Source organism: Lytechinus pictus, chromosome 14 (genome assembly GCF_037042905.1).
Source record: "Lytechinus pictus isolate F3 Inbred chromosome 14, Lp3.0, whole genome shotgun sequence".
NCBI classification, from domain to species: domain Eukaryota; kingdom Metazoa; phylum Echinodermata; class Echinoidea; order Temnopleuroida; family Toxopneustidae; genus Lytechinus; species Lytechinus pictus.
Window position 1 is genome coordinate 13978409 of NC_087258.1, and position 16937 is coordinate 13995345.

Below are 16937 nucleotides of genomic sequence, written 5' to 3' on the forward strand. Positions count from 1 at the left end.
TTTGGGGGGGGGGGGGGCCGGGTATATAGGCCCATATGCCCCCATGCACTGGCGGATCCGAGGCACAATTAAAATTTATAATGTAAAAATGCTGTTAAAACAGAAGTGTGCCCCCCCCCCCTTCGAAAGTGAAGACCCTTTTCTCACTTTTTTTTTTGCTTGTCAAATTTTTTCTTGGACGTAATTTTTGTTGAATTTTTTTTTTTTTTCATTTACTTGTCAATTTTTTTTCGTGGACGAAATTTCCTTATTTTTGGTTGAAATTTTTTTTTTTGCTTGTCAAATTTTTCATCTGGAAAATGTGCCCCCCCCCCCTAGGAATATCCTGGGTCCGCCCCTGGGTAGGCCTAAATAGTTAAGCCTATATATTTACAAAATCCTACAACAGCCTGCATGTCAAAATTTGTTCAGAACAAAAATACCCCCCCCCCCGGAAAATCCGCGGATCCACCCCTGGTAATCGGTGTTTGATAATAACATAAAAGGATTGGTCTGTCTGATCCCGTCTGATCTGGAGTAGTAGCTACCCAGGTAACAAGCCAACGTTGCCCTTGTAAAAAAGTACTGCGGTAGTACTGCGGTACAAGTACCGCAGTACAAGTACTGCGGTAGTACTCGTGGTAAATTGGTCGGTACTACTGCGGTAGTACCGCGGTAGTACCGCAGTACCTGTACTGCGGTAGTACCGCGGTACCTATACTGCGGTAGTACTGCAGTAGTACCGCAGTACAGGTACTGCGGTAGTACCGCAGTACCTGTACTGCGGTAGTACCGCGGTACCTATACTGCGGTAGTACCGCAGTAGTACTGCAGTAGTACCGCGGTACCTATACTGCGGTAGTACCGCAGTACAGGTACTGCGGTAGTACCGCGGTACCTGTACTGCGGTAGTACCGCGGTACCTGTACTGCGGTAGTACCGCGGTACCTATACTGCGGTAGTACCGCAGTACCTGTACTGCGGTAGTACCGCGGTACCTATACTGCGGTAGTACCGCAGTAGTACTGCCGTAGTACCGCAGTACCTGTACTGCGGTAGTACCGCGGTACCTATACTGCGGTAGTACCGCAGTACAGGTACTGCGGTAGTACCGCGGTACCTGTACTGCGGTAGTACCGCGGTACCTGTACTGCGGTAGTACCGCGGTACCTATACTGCGGTACTACCGCAGTAGTACCGCTGTACCTGTAAACCTGTACTGCGATAGTACTGCGATAGTACCGTGGTACCTGTACCATGGTACTACCCTGGTGCTACTGCGGTACTTGCACACCTTTATGAAAACGATCACAATTTCATTTAGCTTAATCACAGTAATAAGAAAATTACAAAAGTATTAATATTATAAAAAGTTTATTTTGAGATATGTATATATATATATATATATATATGTTTTAACATCTGTAATCATGTACTTTCTTACTAACATGACTAAGTTTTGGCACACACAATGGCTAAATGGTTGGTTGAGGTAACGGGATTCCTGAAGTTTTAGCACACACAATGGCTGAATGGTTGGTTGAAGTAAAGGCAAGTTAAAGTTATATGCTTAATATTTTACATGATAAAAACTGTAGTGAAAATCATCTGTACTCGAGTTGCAACAAAAACAAAGATATCTAACATCTCTACTTTAGTACTTTTATAACAACTATGACTAACGAGTTTTAGGTTCACGCACAATGTTTGTGGTGAAGGCAAGTTGAGATTACGCTTCATATAAAAAGTCTATACAATTTCCAAGAACTGTTGAGTTGTAAAACACTGTCCACGTACTTGTATCAAAGTTGCAACAAAAACATAAATCTTCCAATCTTTGACAAGGTAAGTAAATAGAAGTAAAACATGATTATTTAAAACCATTAAAACTAAACACATGCATCATATATGTAGAAATTGCAGCAGATAATCTATCAATAATATCTCAAAACTGTAGTTAAAAACATCTCTACTGAGTTGCAACAAAAACATGTAGATATCTAACATCTCTACTTTAGTACTTTTTTATAACTACTATGACTAACGAGTTTTAGGTTCGAGCACAATGTTTATGGTAAAGGCAAGTTGAGATTACGCTTCATATAAAGTCTATAAAATTTTCAAGAACTGTTGAGTTGTAAAACACGTACTTGTATCCAAGTTGGAACAAAAACATACATCAATCAAGTTCCTTCCAATCTTTGACAAGTAACACGAATAATACAGTCAATTCAATCTTTATTTCCAAATAAAGATTGAATTGAGCGGAGAATTAAACTGACCATAAATATATATTATAGGTAATAAAGAGCAAAGAAAATGGGGTTCCATCGGGATTCGAACCCGAGACCTCCGGATTGCTAGCCCGGTGCTCTACCGACTGAGCTATGGACGGCCCTAGTCGATAATTCGTCCCATAAACCCCTTAACTTTCAATGCTCGTATGGTCAGAAGCTATAGAAACCTGACATAAACCCAAAGGATAGAATCAACTTTATAGGCCTATGCGAGGGATCACGGCGAAGTGATGCAGCTTTTTGAATATATAATTAACACGAATAATACAGTCAATTCAATCTTTATTTCCAAATAAAGATTGAATTGAGTGGAGAATTAAACTGAACATAAATATATATTATAGGTAATGAAGAGCAAAGAAAATCTTTGACAAGGTAAGTAAATAGAAGTAAAATATGATTATTTAAAATAATGAATCATAAATAAATAAATGAATCATATATGTAGAAATTGTAGCAGATAATCTATCAATAATATCTCAAAACTGTAGTTAAAAACATCTGTACTGAGTTGCAACAAAAACATGAAGATATCTAACATCTCTACTTTAGTACTTTTTTATAACTACTACAGATAATCTATCAATAATATAACAATATTTGTTACAGCACTTTATCAATGTGACCTTACACAACAAATAAGTAGGGTAAATATATTGTGTACACATATAGAAGACAATGCCTTTAAAATGTTACATGAGCATACTTTGTTATTTGGCACAAGGCAAAGTTTTTAAAGGACGAGAGGAAATTTGCCACTTAAATAAATGGCGTCAAACGCATACACATTATCAAAGTTATTTTTCAGCACACAATGAATACATTTCAGCAATATCTTTGGCAAATAGAGTATGGAACAATCAGGAACATGAAATAATTTGGTATATTCCCGTCATTCAAAATCATAACAAAAGCAATTTTAATTCCATTCGCTTTTGTTTAAAGACCAGATTAACAATACCAAATGTCTCAAATTTTAATGCATGTTTGAGGCAATTTAGGTTCCCCATATAAATTTTGATGTCTTCCAAGAGACGTAGTTTCTTGTTAGTCTGATTTGATTCCATTCTTCAAGGTGAATTTGGGCTTTTATCCGTAGATCATATATAAATGCCATTTTTTGCACAAAAAAATCTCAAATTGTTTCCTTATCAGATCAAAATTTACTCAACAAGAAAGTTCTTGACACTTATTTGTTTAGAAGGGTGCCAACAAAGAACACTGATTGATGCATGCGCACTGTCATTTGATATCCACATGCCAAAACATAAAATTTAATATATTAGTACCAGCTGGACGGAAAACACAATACATGCCTAGAATTGATGTGATGGCCCATGAAGAGCTTTTTATCAAAATAGCTTTAGAAACAGGTGAAATGTTAAAGATCATCAAGCGTTGGGATGCTACGCTACAGATCGCCATTTTGAACTAGGCTAGTTTGTGCGCAAGATGGCACTGTGTGTATGATAAACGATGCAGGAGCACCTTTAATATATCAGATAAGGATAATTCTGGCCCCTATTAAAACATTATTATTATTTTTTTTAATGTTGGTCTGTAGCAAGCATTATAGCAATGCCTGTGGTCTAAAACATATTCCAATCAACCAAAAAAATACACAGGAGCGACGGGCGATTCAGAAGTGCCAGAAACGTACCAAACATGGCATACTCGGATAGGTCGCATCATGATGATCATACTAAATTATATTTGGAACAGAATATGCATGTGCTTGTTAAGTCCTCTGATGCTGGCAGTGTTCGGCAGGCCCATGTTACTGACCTCGTCACTGAATGGTGCGAAGAATGTGGCAGGTCGCGCAAATTTGCCTCCTCTGGACAGTGAACAGGGGATAATTAGTAAGTAACAAGACTTAGCTCATTATTAATTAATTAGTCATCTTGACAAAGTGCTTCATTCGGTCTCATCTTGTGGTTCTTGGTTTAATTCTTTGGCTTGGTTTTCTTTGGCTTGGTTCTCTTTCGGTTGAGATCTACGTTTGGCCAACTTAATTTCGTTGCCAACTTTGTTCCGCATAACGATGCGGATTTCCGATGATGACACTCCTGGGAACTTTGACTTGACATGACCTGCAAAGGAACACGTAAAAAACAAAAAAAAAAAGATTATAGTCAAGGTAGGTAAATGAGAATCATAGCACGACTTGGGTGCCAATGGCCACTTGAAATTTTATTTGGCCACTAGAAATAAGAAAGAAGCTCTGTATTAGCCACAAACTTGTTAGGTTCTACAACACACAAGTCTATGATCAAATATATTTAATGTGTTATGTTCACCTGTAAATAAAAAGCTAAGCACTAGCCCTGCATAGATTGGGCAGTGATATCTTTTTATAATAAGTAGGCTGATACGGGCTATTCCAGAGTCAAAGACATTACAAATATGAACTAGATGGATCTTCGATTGCGAACTATAAAAAATCCTGCTTCCGCTATCGCACAATTTAAAGGATGTAACTTGTACTTTGAATACAAAGCTATGAACAAGTTTATACACTACAAGTTTACAAACATTTGGCTCATCAAATGTTCAGCTATTTCATAAAATGTGTACCATCAGGATCCATTACATAATTTGCCCAAATATGTAATGTCCATGATGGCACACATTTTCCACTATAAACGAACAATGAATGAAGAAAATATTATCAAATCAAAATTGCTGGTAGCTTTGTAATCTGAGTAAAAATTACATAATGGACGGGTACATCTGTCAGAAGTGATCATGATATTGGGAAACCCTTTTATAACGAGCTCGCTTATAATGAAGTACAGGTAACCCTGTTTTAACAAGGTGGTCGGGACCATCAAATTTACCTCGTTATATTAAGCGGTACTTCGTTATAAACGGCAGATTTAATAATACATATAAAACACAGATTTACGATCGGGACCAAAGGATTCCCCTCGTTATAAGCGAGTTCGTTATAACGGGGTTTCCCTGTACCGCTTATAACGAGGAGAATCCTTTGGTCCCAATTGTAAATGTGTTTCTATATGTGTTATTGAATCTGCCGTTTATAACGAGATACCGCTTATGACAAGGTAAAATCGATGGTCCCAAACACCTCGTTATAAGGGGCCGAGATTTCTTGTGGGGGGGGGGGTGCGGGCTATAGACTAACCTGGCCTGGTGAGGACTAAATACTGTTAACAATATTGACAGTACACACTTAATGCAACAAATAAATGTTTCTGAAATATTTTGCCGATTTGCAAGCTCGAACCATCATATAATTAGAAATTGTTATCTTGTATACGAGCAGTAATCAATGTTAATCATGGTTATGTACAAATTTTCTTTTTGAATCTGGGCCACTTAGTCGAACTAAAATATTTATACATGAAGTAATTACCTGTGGTCGTGCTGATGATGGCGAGGATTGGGTGGAGGACTGGGTGGAGGAACGAGCGGGCGAGGAACGAGCGGGCGAGGATGATGTAGATGACCCTCCTGATGGACAGTGCATCTCTTCATGATCAGCCTGCCAATGAAAACGAAAATCCATATTTCATACCATCAAATATTTACCAAGATTTTACTGCAAAGTAGGTCAAGCAATCAAAGGAAACAAAAGCAAACAGAAAATAGCAAATAGCATAAGAGATTTGCATGCATGTTTCCTCCTCTAAAAAATGACTTCTAAATAGTTACTAATTCCCACTGATTCAGTTTTCATAGACCTATACAATATAACGATCCATCCAGAGTAATTCATCATAAACACAAATGCACGCTGGCCTGGAATCGCTTTGCCTAAAGGAGTGATCACACAGTCATGACTATACCCACAAATGCTGTACACATTTGCCTGCGGTATTAACCTGTACGATCGTAGTTCGCCATGTATCGACCATACCTACATATGCTCAATGCATACTGTATGCATATTTGCGAATGCCACAAGAATGCAGTGAGACAGCAGTAAATATGCGATACTCTTCCATCAAGAAAGAAGAACCAGTACGAGGGTTACACACTTGGTACAATTGCAGTAAGAATGTCATAGGTATTGTCCACCATTCTTACTGCAATCATACTGAGTTCGCAAGACATCGTACTGGTTCTTCTCCATTCTTGATGGAAGTGTTATCGGATTCTTACTGCTTTCTCATGGCATTGGCAAATATGTGAACAGTAGACATAGAGCACTAGTTCGTACCACATGCATACAGCAAATTCGTGGGTATAGTCATGTCCAGTGTGACCACCCCTTAAGATTCACAACATACCTTGAGTCTCGACATCTCCTCCATATCCACTATGAACCCTTTAAAGGTTTCGATGAATTTAGGCACTCCTTGAACAAAAACAAAATAACATAGATATTTATTCATACCACTAAAAATTGAACTATTTAAAACTATGAAGGTATTATATGAAGAAAAATTTGCCAAACCGAAGCTGAATACTCTAGAATGGAGAAGAGAGCTGGAGATTTAATACAAACATAAGATCATGACACAGATAAAAAAAAGTAGAAAACTTCTTTGAGAGATTGGGATACCTCAGAAAAAGAAGCCACTCCATGAATTTCACAAAGTTCAGAAGGCTTATACAGAGTTGTTAACATATGGAACAAGTCCCCTCATTCCAACTTTTTTTTGTACCAACTATTCAACATGAATTATTTAAATGGGCTCAAAAGGGCACCATAAACTAAAGGTTTGTTTAACGAATATGTGAGGTATATGACTATGAGGTATTGTCCAAGCATTTGAATACTAAATAATGGGAGGAAATACTGTACCTTGCAAAAACAACAGCTGTTGCTGTATCTTTTCCCTAACTGCCTTCTCCTTAGTCAGCTTCACCTGCAGATCCTCAGTCTCTCTCCTTGATTTCTCCAACTGCTTTTTCAGGTCAATTATCTCACCACTTGTTCCACTTCCCGTTGCCGTACGTCCATTTGATTTTTTCTGTCAGAATGATAACAAATCGGACACTAGTTAAAAAGTATGGTTTATGAATGTGAACCAGCGCAATTACCTCGTCATAACAGGATTTAGTTAATTTTGACCAATAACAAGGTTTCACTGTGAATTAGGATTTGTAAGATTTTACATGGCAATTAGCATACTTATCTAACTAAATATATTGACTTTGTACATTTATAATGTTTAATTACTTAGCTAAATATGTTCAATGAAAATTTTAAAGGATTCATTCAAATGTGTTAAAATTGTAGCAATCAATAGGAGGGCAAGTCCAAGATAAGGTCCCCTGAGAAGACAAAATTTCATCTTTGCTCAACATTGAAATGTTTGGTGTCATTTTGAAGCATGATAGTTGAAATTTAAAATTCTGTGAAGGAATAAATTGTATCATGCAAATTTATGCAAATTTCAGTGACTTAATTTGCATAAATTAGAAATGCTGTGTTACGTATGGGACAAATATAAAAAATCATTATTATTTAAAGAGGAAGATCAGTAGTGGGCGAGAGGGCATTGGAACCATTTAACTATTTTGGGAGCTGGAATGAAAATAACTAAAAATACTGAAGTAAGATCATTAATTTTAAACAAATGTCACGTTTATTTGATCAAAATCGGTTCAGAAATGGCTGAAATATCAAAGAAAACAGATATTTACTTTTGTACGTGGCCCACGTACAAAAGTCGATAACGGCCGTGTGTATTGATATTTGAATTTTACGAACGAATTTTCGCTCTTCGATGGATACAAGATCAACCTTTTTTCATTCATAAAATCACACAGAAGTAAAATTAGGTGTCCAAAATTCCACGATAGTTCTTTAATGATGTTTTCTTTATATAAATACCCATTAACCTGATTTCAAATACATTTCGAGTTCCTAAACCACTACTGATCTACACCTTTAAAGGAACACAATTGAAATTTTATTAATATGTGGACCTAAGAGGTTCATCATCTATTTTAATTTGGTATGAAAATTTATGCACGACGCAATTAATTATGCAAATTAGGTCGCGTCCTATCAGCGATTGTCCCATACGTAACAAATTGAGGACATTTTTTTAGTTTATTTCTGAATTTGTAAAAGTTATTGCAGTGCTATTCTGGGAAGTTCTAATTTATTGTGTTAAGAAGTTAGATACTGGTTAGAAAGAAAAGAAATAACAATTAGACCCATTTTTAATTAGCAAATGAAATAATGTTACGTATGTGACAATGTGTTACGTATGGGACATCCCCATATATATTGCATGCGAATGTACATGCAGCAGGCATCAATAGTTTCTCAGTACATGAATGGTCAATGAGCCTGCAGCATGCATCCCAATCTTGCAGCCACTGTCTTGAGACAATACTAGACTGCTGCATTCTAAATGGGGAGAGGTAGGTAAAATAAATCAGCATGAAATGTGTAAAATATATTAATTTAGGTAGAGCATAATCCATACAGAAGTCATCACTTCATTTGAGAACAATCTGAATATGAAGGAGCACATTTGTTCTTCAAGAAATGCAACAACATTAAGCCATCCAGAAGAACCTGATTCAGATTGAAAGAATGCTATAATTTGATTAAAAAATACCCTCTTATTTATTAATTTGTAAGAAAGGTGAAAATATATGACAATCAGACAGTTGCCATTACTGTCAGCCTCGGAATCATGAGGAAGAAAACAAGTCTTGCAAAACAAAGTTCAGCTTTGCTAATGAACCAGAGACAGATTTTTTTTTTTTACCTCCACCAGTTACTACCAATCAAGAAATTCACATCTTTACAGAGGAAAGTGTAGCTACTGAGTAAGATAAATACAGTGAAGAGGGATAACAAAAACAAAAAAAGAACAAATTTTACAAAAATTATGTGATGATGCAGAAGATGCCCATAAAAAATAGCCTTTCAGAAAAGTTTTGTTAGAAACTGTGACAACATCAAGAATTTTAACTGTGTATTATTTCATATTGTGGCCCCCCTGTTCAAGATTAAATCTACAGGTAGTAAAGATGTATTTGATAAAAGCAAGGGTGTGTATGCTTTCATTTTAAAAATCATGCAACTGTTTCATGGCATTTCATATTTAGGGAAAATACACTAATATAGACCAAGAACGGTGCACGGTGGTTCATTATATTCGCACAGAATGATCATACTTGTTTGTAGATCTATAGCTGGTATTACTCAAGTGGTTCTTCTTGAACAATAGAAAAGGCATTTTCACACAGTTTAATTATACAACTTAAAAGCCCAGTGAATGTATAAAAATTGCCCCCACCCCCAAATAAAAAAAACAAAAAAATATCATCAAAACTTCTATAATAATTAGCACTAGTAAATACATGTTCAAATCAGTTAGTGGTTGATTAGCAGCATGCCCGTATGAAACAAAATAGATAAAAATGAAAAATATAATCAAATATGATTATGGTTGTAAATTTTATTGGAATTTCATTTTCCTGACAATTTGCAAACAAATCTGATTAATTACAGCTTATTTCACTTTGGTAACCAGACCAAAAATCCAATATACGCTTTCCACACACTAAACGAATAGGGGAAAAAATGTCCCATACGTAACACGTCATATCTGTCTTTAATCAGAGCCTGTACTTAGAGCTTTCTGCCTTTTTACATGAAATTTATCCTTGGTAAACTTGAGTGCTGTGACTTTTATCACAGTGAGTTTCAAGGTTTTAAATGAAATACTTTCTGAGCAATTTCAACTTGAAAAAGAAATTAAAAAAATCTCTTTTCTTCTGGTCCCATACGTAACAGCACACATTTTCTCTTCTAAAATCTCATTGTCAAGGTCATTTCTCACAATTTTTTACATGAATACACTTCTCCTGGATATCAATCACCATGGTTAAATTCAATGCAATCAAAGTTCCTTTACACCATTTTTCTGGAAATAAAAGCCTCTGAAATGTCCCATACGTAACACGCGCGTTATCTTGGACTTGCCCAGGACTGAGCATTTAGTTAATTGTCATATAACAGTGATTTTAGGACACTTTGCATATGTGAACAAACTTATAGCTTACTATGCATCAACAGGTACCTTAGATTAATCACGCTTGCAAGTTGCAATTCCAAGGTGTTTAAATAGCTGCACATACCGTTTCATTGGCACCAAACATTTGCTTCCTGAGATCCCTGGCCATCTCATTGCACTGTGAAATTTTTGATTTTGATTTCTGAAAAAGGAAAAGATAGAAGTAAAAACAATTTTATGATTTTTTTTAAATAGTACTGTTTAGCATCTTGGGAATTGTCTAGGCACACAAGTTACACAACCATTGGCGATTGCAGTTACTTCATGAAGAAAAATTTAGCAATATGTAGACGCTTAGAACCATCTGTATTAAGCACCCAAGAAATTTAAAAAAAGAGCAAAAACATGTTATTCTGTTTCTACAAATTGAAAACAAATATCCCTCCTTATACATTTTAACCAGAACATTTGTTTATAAATATGATTGAGCTGCATAATATTGAAACAAAGCCAACAATGTTATTTCTGTAAACTGTAAAGGATTTATTGACTATGTTTGTTGATGAGTTTGTAAATGATAACTGGATAGAAAGATTTTGTTAATCTGTCAGTCATCAAAAATTACTTCCAGTGTTGGGATATCATATGACACATGTACACACACCTTTGTTTCTTTTGGTTGAGGCTCCTCATCATCCGTCTCCAACTCCGAAGATGAATACATGTATGTGCGTGTTGGTTTCTTCTTTCTCTTCCCTCTCCCAGTTTCCTTATCAGTCTCCATTGATTGCCCGTCACACATCTTGTTCCTTTTTCTGATGAGATTATCCTTGGATCCTTTAAACAATTTTGAAACAAATTAAAAAATTAACTATACAATTTCAAACAAACTCACTTGGAGCTTTCCCACTCCTCATTTGGTTTGGTTTATGGAAATAATTAATACAAAAATCACTTTTCAAATGTCTCCATAATCATGATAATTGCTTTAACATATCAGGGAGACCCCGAAAATTTTTTTTAACAGGCTAGGGCACTTCTAAAAAATAATCATGCACATAATCATGTTTATGTCAGATTGTCAATTTCTAGTACCTACCTCATCATTCATGCAGCTCGTCAGCGCCACACATACAGACATAACTCTGGGGCGATCCGAATCCACTCAAAAGTGAACAAAAAACTAAAAAAGTTCACATTTGTGCAGTTGGCCACGGGAGGGAAGTCTCGGAAGCCATTAAATGACTGAATTTGTGCCGAATGGAGGGGGAAATCCGATTCTTTTATGGAGGCACAGCAAAGCTAGCATATTGCGTCATATTTTGGTGGTAATTAAGTATTGCATGATTTTATTATTTTAAAGCTGAATTCAGCTGCACAAATGTGAACTTTTTTTGTTCACTTTTGAGTGGATTCGGATCGCCACGCGCAGCGTGGCAATCCTCGGAGTTAACAGACATGTAACTCCGGGGATCGCTAGCGCGACAGCGCTAGTGATCCGGAGCCAAAAATGTCTAATGGGAGTAATGCGCAGCGAAAAACTGCTTTAAAATAATTTAAAAAAAAAATAAAAAAAAATCTGCTAGCGATGCCCGGAGTTAAATAACAGACATGTTGATAATGCATGTGAGGCTTGGTCTTGGAAATTTACTAGTACTACGTGATCATGTGGTCAGTGCCACTGTTTACATCGCACTCACTGCAATATACCAACATCATGGCAATGTACGAACATCAGAACATAAATCACAGACAATGTTTATAATATAGAAGAGTAGCTAGTAGAACATTCAAATACAAAGTCAAATTCAGTTAACAAAAATAACGGTAAAGCCTAAAGGTCTACAATTGCACACCCCCCTGGCATTTCAAAAGTGTATGGCCGATTGAGATGAAATTTGCACAAATTGATGCTCTAATAATGATTAATACATTACGATATCGGCATCGACATCCAATGCGATCGCAATGGAGAGTAGTTGTTGCCTCCGATCGTACAACCAATTGTGATCAATCCCAAACAATAATAACGCTGATCATAACATGTGATAAACTTTTTTCCATTATGAATATAAATTATAAGGGAAAAAATAACAGAAAAAAATGTAAAAAGTCTTGTTAATGTTATCACACTCACAGCGTTATAATTGTTTGTGATCCATCACAATTGGTTGTACGATCGGAGGCAACAACTACTCTCCATCGGCATCGCAATCGCAGCCATTGCCATGTTGACACCGATAAGGCGATATCGTGAGTTCCCGCCTTCGAATTTCTTTGAAATTTTTGTCACATATCAATCATTATTAGTTAGAGCATCAATTTGCGCAAATTTCAATCGGCCAAATATTTGTTGAAATGCCAGGGGGGTGTGCAATTGTACACCTTTTTTTACCAAAATAACAATTTGAATCAATATAGATCTAGGCCTAATTAATAGTACATTGACTGTAATACTGGTAGGGCCTAGTGGTAGGCCTACAAGTCAATGGACCATGTCAATTGACTGTTAACCCATCAGTGCCTAAGGGCAAGGCTAAGCCCCGCATATTTGTGGGATGGTAGTGATATTTTAACGAATAATGGCCAACAAAATTTACGACAAATACGAGTTGCCAATTTGTAGAGGAAAACAATGATCAATTTGGCCTTTAGCCTTTAGGCTTTAAATAGCTCTCGTCCTTGATCATTGATGGGTTAATGAGTCACAAGTAGATCTACTATTAACATACACAAGGTGTTTTACACATATGACAAGAATATATAGGATTAGGAATGGTGGCAGTGAGTGAGCATGTCAACAATAATGTTACATTCCCATGGCCATGCACACGTTTGTCTTCGGCTTCGCAGACGCAGTTTCTTTTTGGAAGGTTTAGATCTAGGCCTATTTGAAAGTCGATTTGAACTTGAAGAAAAATATGTAGGCCTACGTTAAATTCTTTATTAGACTTAAATATTGTATGACATCAGATGTGTTCATTATGAGATTGTGCAGCCGATCATATAATTTTCAATTTGATTTTATGCAGAGAATATGTATTTTTGACATTATTCGTTGACATGTACGTCATTGTAAATATGTATGACCACAATTATCGTATAGTAATGCATGCATGATGCATGGGACTGAGTTGCATGGGTACACCGTACGGACTTACTATTTACAGCCAACACTGTTGCTCGATACTTCTCCGTTTTGCTGCCACTGACCCACATAACTTCAACAGCTTGATCGACATAGCTTTCAGGATCCACATCCTTGTCCGTGTCTAATATCCAAGAAAATGGTCCAATTTCGACGCTGTCATCGCTTTCAAATTCAAAAAGACAGAAGAACTCGTCTGAAGCTGGTGGCGGCATAGTGAAGCTGAGATCTTGAATGAAAAATAGACGATCGCGCGCGCCTTTCTACGATCCAATAAAAAAGGTGCACGCGCGTCACGTGATTTTTCGAGATACGCGCATGCGTCCTTCAGGTGATCACGATTGTCAAACAATCGCGTACATATTACATCGCATGATTTTACTGTTCAATGTCCATATTGCATGTAAAGATTAATTAGCCTATATAAATTTGTGTACAAATCCTGTGGGAATTGTTTTTTTTTTCAAAGAATAGTCAAAACCCTCATTATTTTTCTTTTTCATCACTGCAATCATTTGATTTGGGGCTAAAAGTTGTTGAATAATGTTCAATATTTTTTCCATAAAAAGAAAAACAAAAAAAAATATAATATCAAACAAATACATAAGAAATTAAAAACCAAGAAATACATGAGGAATTTGTTGGCTATCACAATTTGTAATGTTAAAAACCAGTTTATTTAGTAAAAATGGATGTTGATACAGATAATAAGCATATTCTGAGCCATATTTAGTGATAAGGAGTACCACGGTAGTACCACGGTAGTACCACGATAGTACCACGGTTCTACAAGTACTTCAATTGTACCGCGGTACTATTGCAAGAGTACCACGGTAGTACCACGATAGTACCACGGTTCTACAAGTACTTCAATTGTACTGCGGTACTACTGCATAAGTACCACGGAAGTACCACGGTAGTACCACGATAGTACCACGGTTCTACAAGTACTTCAATTGTACTGCGGTACTACTGCATAAGTACCACGGTAGTACCACGATAGTACCACGGTTCTACAAGTACTTCAATTGTACTGCGGTACTACTGCATAAGTACCACGGTAGTACCGCGGTAGTACCGCGGTACTACAAGTACTTCAATTGTACCGCAGTAGTACTGTGGTAGTACCGCAGTAGTACCGCGGTAATCGCAGTACTTTTTTACAAGGGTGGCTCCACGTTGGAAACTTGAAAGTCGTTGGACGTTGGAAAAACTTGATGGATTAACGTTGAATCGACGTTGGAAACTAGTTTGATGGAAAGATGATGGACAATCAACAATGACACGACGTTGGCAACGTTGGAAACTTGTTAGTTGGAGAGTTGTTGGACAGTCGACAATGTCACAACGTTGGAAACACGTTTGATTGGATAGTTGTTGAACAGCCAGCAAAGGCACAACGTTGGCAACGTTGGAAACTAGTTCGATGGAAAGTTGTTGAACAACCGACAATGGCACAACGTTGACAAAGTTGGAAACTAGTTTGTTGGAGATTTGTTGGACGGTCGACAATGGCACAACGTTGCCCAGGACCAAAATCCAATTGAAACCAGTTGGATTTCCAACTGGTTTCAATTGGTTTCAATTGGTTTCAACTGGTTTCAATTGGTTTTAACTGGAATTTAACAATTTCCAGTTGAAACCAATTGAAACCAGTTGGGCAACTGGAAATCCTAACTGGAACCAGTTGGGTAACTGGAAATGACTTCCAATTGGGAATGATTTCTAACTGGAACCAGTTGAGTAACTGGAAATCCCAACTGGAACCAGTTGGGCAACTGGAAATCCTAACTGGAACCAGTTGGGTAACTGGAAATGACTTCCAATTGGAAATGATTTCTTACTGGAACCAGTTGAGTAACTGGAAATCCCAACTGGAACCAGTTGGGCAACTGGAAATCCTAACTGGAACCAGTTGGGTAACTGGAAATGATTTCTAACTGGAACCAGTTGGGCAACTGGAAATCCTAACTGGAACCAGTTGGGTAACTGGAAATGACTTCCAACTGGAAATGATTTCTAACTGGAACCAGTTGAGTAACTGGAAATCCCAACTGGAACCAGTTGGGCAACTGGAAATCCTAACTGGAACCAGTTGGGTAACTGGAAATGACTTCCAATTGGAAATGATTTCTTACTGGAACCAGTTGAGTAACTGGAAATCCCAACTGGAACCAGTTGGGCAACTGGAAATCCTAACTGGAACCAGTTGGGTAACTGGAAATGACTTCCAATTGGAAATGATTTCTAACTGGAACCAGTTGGGCAACTGGAAATCCTAACTGGAACCAGTTGGGTAACTGGAAATGACTTCCAACTGGAAATGATTTCTAACTGGAACCAGTTGGGTAACTGGAAATCCTAACTTGAACCATTCAGTTGTGTAACTGGAAATCCTAACTGGTACCAATTGGGTAACTGAGATGACTTCTAACTGGAAAGATGGGTAACTGGAAATGAATTCTAATTGGAACCAGTTGGGTAACTGGAAATTATTTCCAATTGGTTTCCAATTGGAAATTTTCCAGTTACCCAACTGGATCCAATTGAAACCAGTTAATTTGCATATTATTTGCCAGTGTGCACAGATTAATGTTTTATGAGATTAATCATCATTAACAATGTATCTATTTAATTCTTTACAATTTCAAGTACCACACTTTTTAAAGATTAGTATTTAGAATACTTAGCAGTGAAAACCATGTTCATAAATGTTATAGATTATAATTAAAACAGATTAAAGGATAATTAGTACACCACTAACTGTTACCAAATTACATCAAATAAAAGTACATATATTTGAAGATCTTCCATATAAATATATATACATGAAAGTCTGTATTTTATCAATGCCCTTTACATTGGTATTAATAGACATATAACACTGCTTCTGTGTTGGCATGAGAAATAGTTACTGCAAATGCTAATTAATTTGTAACTAATTAAGTTCGTTCCAACTGGAAGTTCCAATTGGATCCAGTTGGAAACCAATTGGTTTCAACTGGTTCCAGTTGAAACCAGTTGCCTCCAATTGGTTTCAACTGGAACCAATTGAAACCAGTTGCCTCCAATTGGATTCAATTGGTTTTAATAGGGAAATTGGAACAACTGGGAACCAATTGCCAACTGGTTCCAGTTGCCCAATTGGTTTTAACTGGAACCAATTGGCAACTGGTTTTCAATTGGAACCAGTTGTTCCAATTTCCCTATTGAAACCAGTTGGCCAACTGGTTTCAATTGGTTTTGCCCTAATTGGTTTTAACTGGATTTTGGTCCTGGGTGGAGACTAGTAAGTTGGAGAGTTGTTGGACAGTCGACAATGTCACAACGATGGAAACTAGTAGGTTGGAGATTAGTTGGATAGTCGACGATGACACAAGGTTGGCAACGTTGGAAACTAGTTCGATGGAAAGTTGTTGAACAATCAACAATGACACAACGTTGGCAACGTTGGAAACTTGTTAGTTGGAGAGTTGTTGGACAGTCGACAATGGCACAACGATGGAAACTAGTAGGTTGGAGATTAGTTGGATAGTCGACGATGACACAAGGTTGGCA

General features: G+C 37.0%; 1 protein-coding gene and 1 non-coding gene across 3 annotated transcripts; both read right to left on the bottom strand.

The window, feature by feature from the left end:
- Positions 1-1336: 1336 nt before the first annotated feature.
- LOC129280692 (uncharacterized) lies at positions 1337-14548 on the bottom strand. Of its 2 annotated transcripts, none has more exons than XM_064109398.1 (7): positions 13393-14548; positions 10896-11068; positions 10356-10433; positions 7051-7219; positions 6533-6600; positions 5656-5784; positions 1337-4369 (listed from the first exon to the last, which is right to left on the bottom strand). In XM_064109398.1, the coding sequence occupies exons 1-7, from the start codon at positions 13592-13594 to the stop codon at positions 4223-4225; spliced, it is 966 nt and encodes a 321-aa protein (XP_063965468.1). In that variant the 5' UTR covers positions 13595-14548; the 3' UTR covers positions 1337-4222. The 2 variants fall into 2 exon arrangements, with proteins under 2 accessions (XP_063965468.1, XP_063965469.1); XM_064109399.1 differs by having other exon boundaries at positions 13445-13623.
- Positions 2302-2372, bottom strand: TRNAA-AGC (transfer RNA alanine (anticodon AGC)). Its single transcript has one exon. It is a non-coding gene; the product is annotated as a tRNA-Ala (tRNA).
- Positions 14549-16937: the final 2389 nt, after the last annotated feature.

Excerpts from the sequence above, each read along its gene's own strand:
- LOC129280692 (XM_064109398.1), bottom strand. The coding sequence starts at position 13,594 with ATGCCGCCACCAGCTTCAGACGAGTTCTTCTGTCTTTTTGAATTTGAA. Across the intron at positions 11,069-13,392 it reads AACAGTGTTGGCTGTAAATA|GATCCAAGGATAATCTCATC; the intron begins GTAAGTCCGTAC and ends AATTGTTTAAAG. Across the intron at positions 6,601-7,050 it reads ACAGCTGTTGTTTTTGCAAG|GAGTGCCTAAATTCATCGAA; the intron begins GTACAGTATTTC and ends TTTTTGTTCAAG.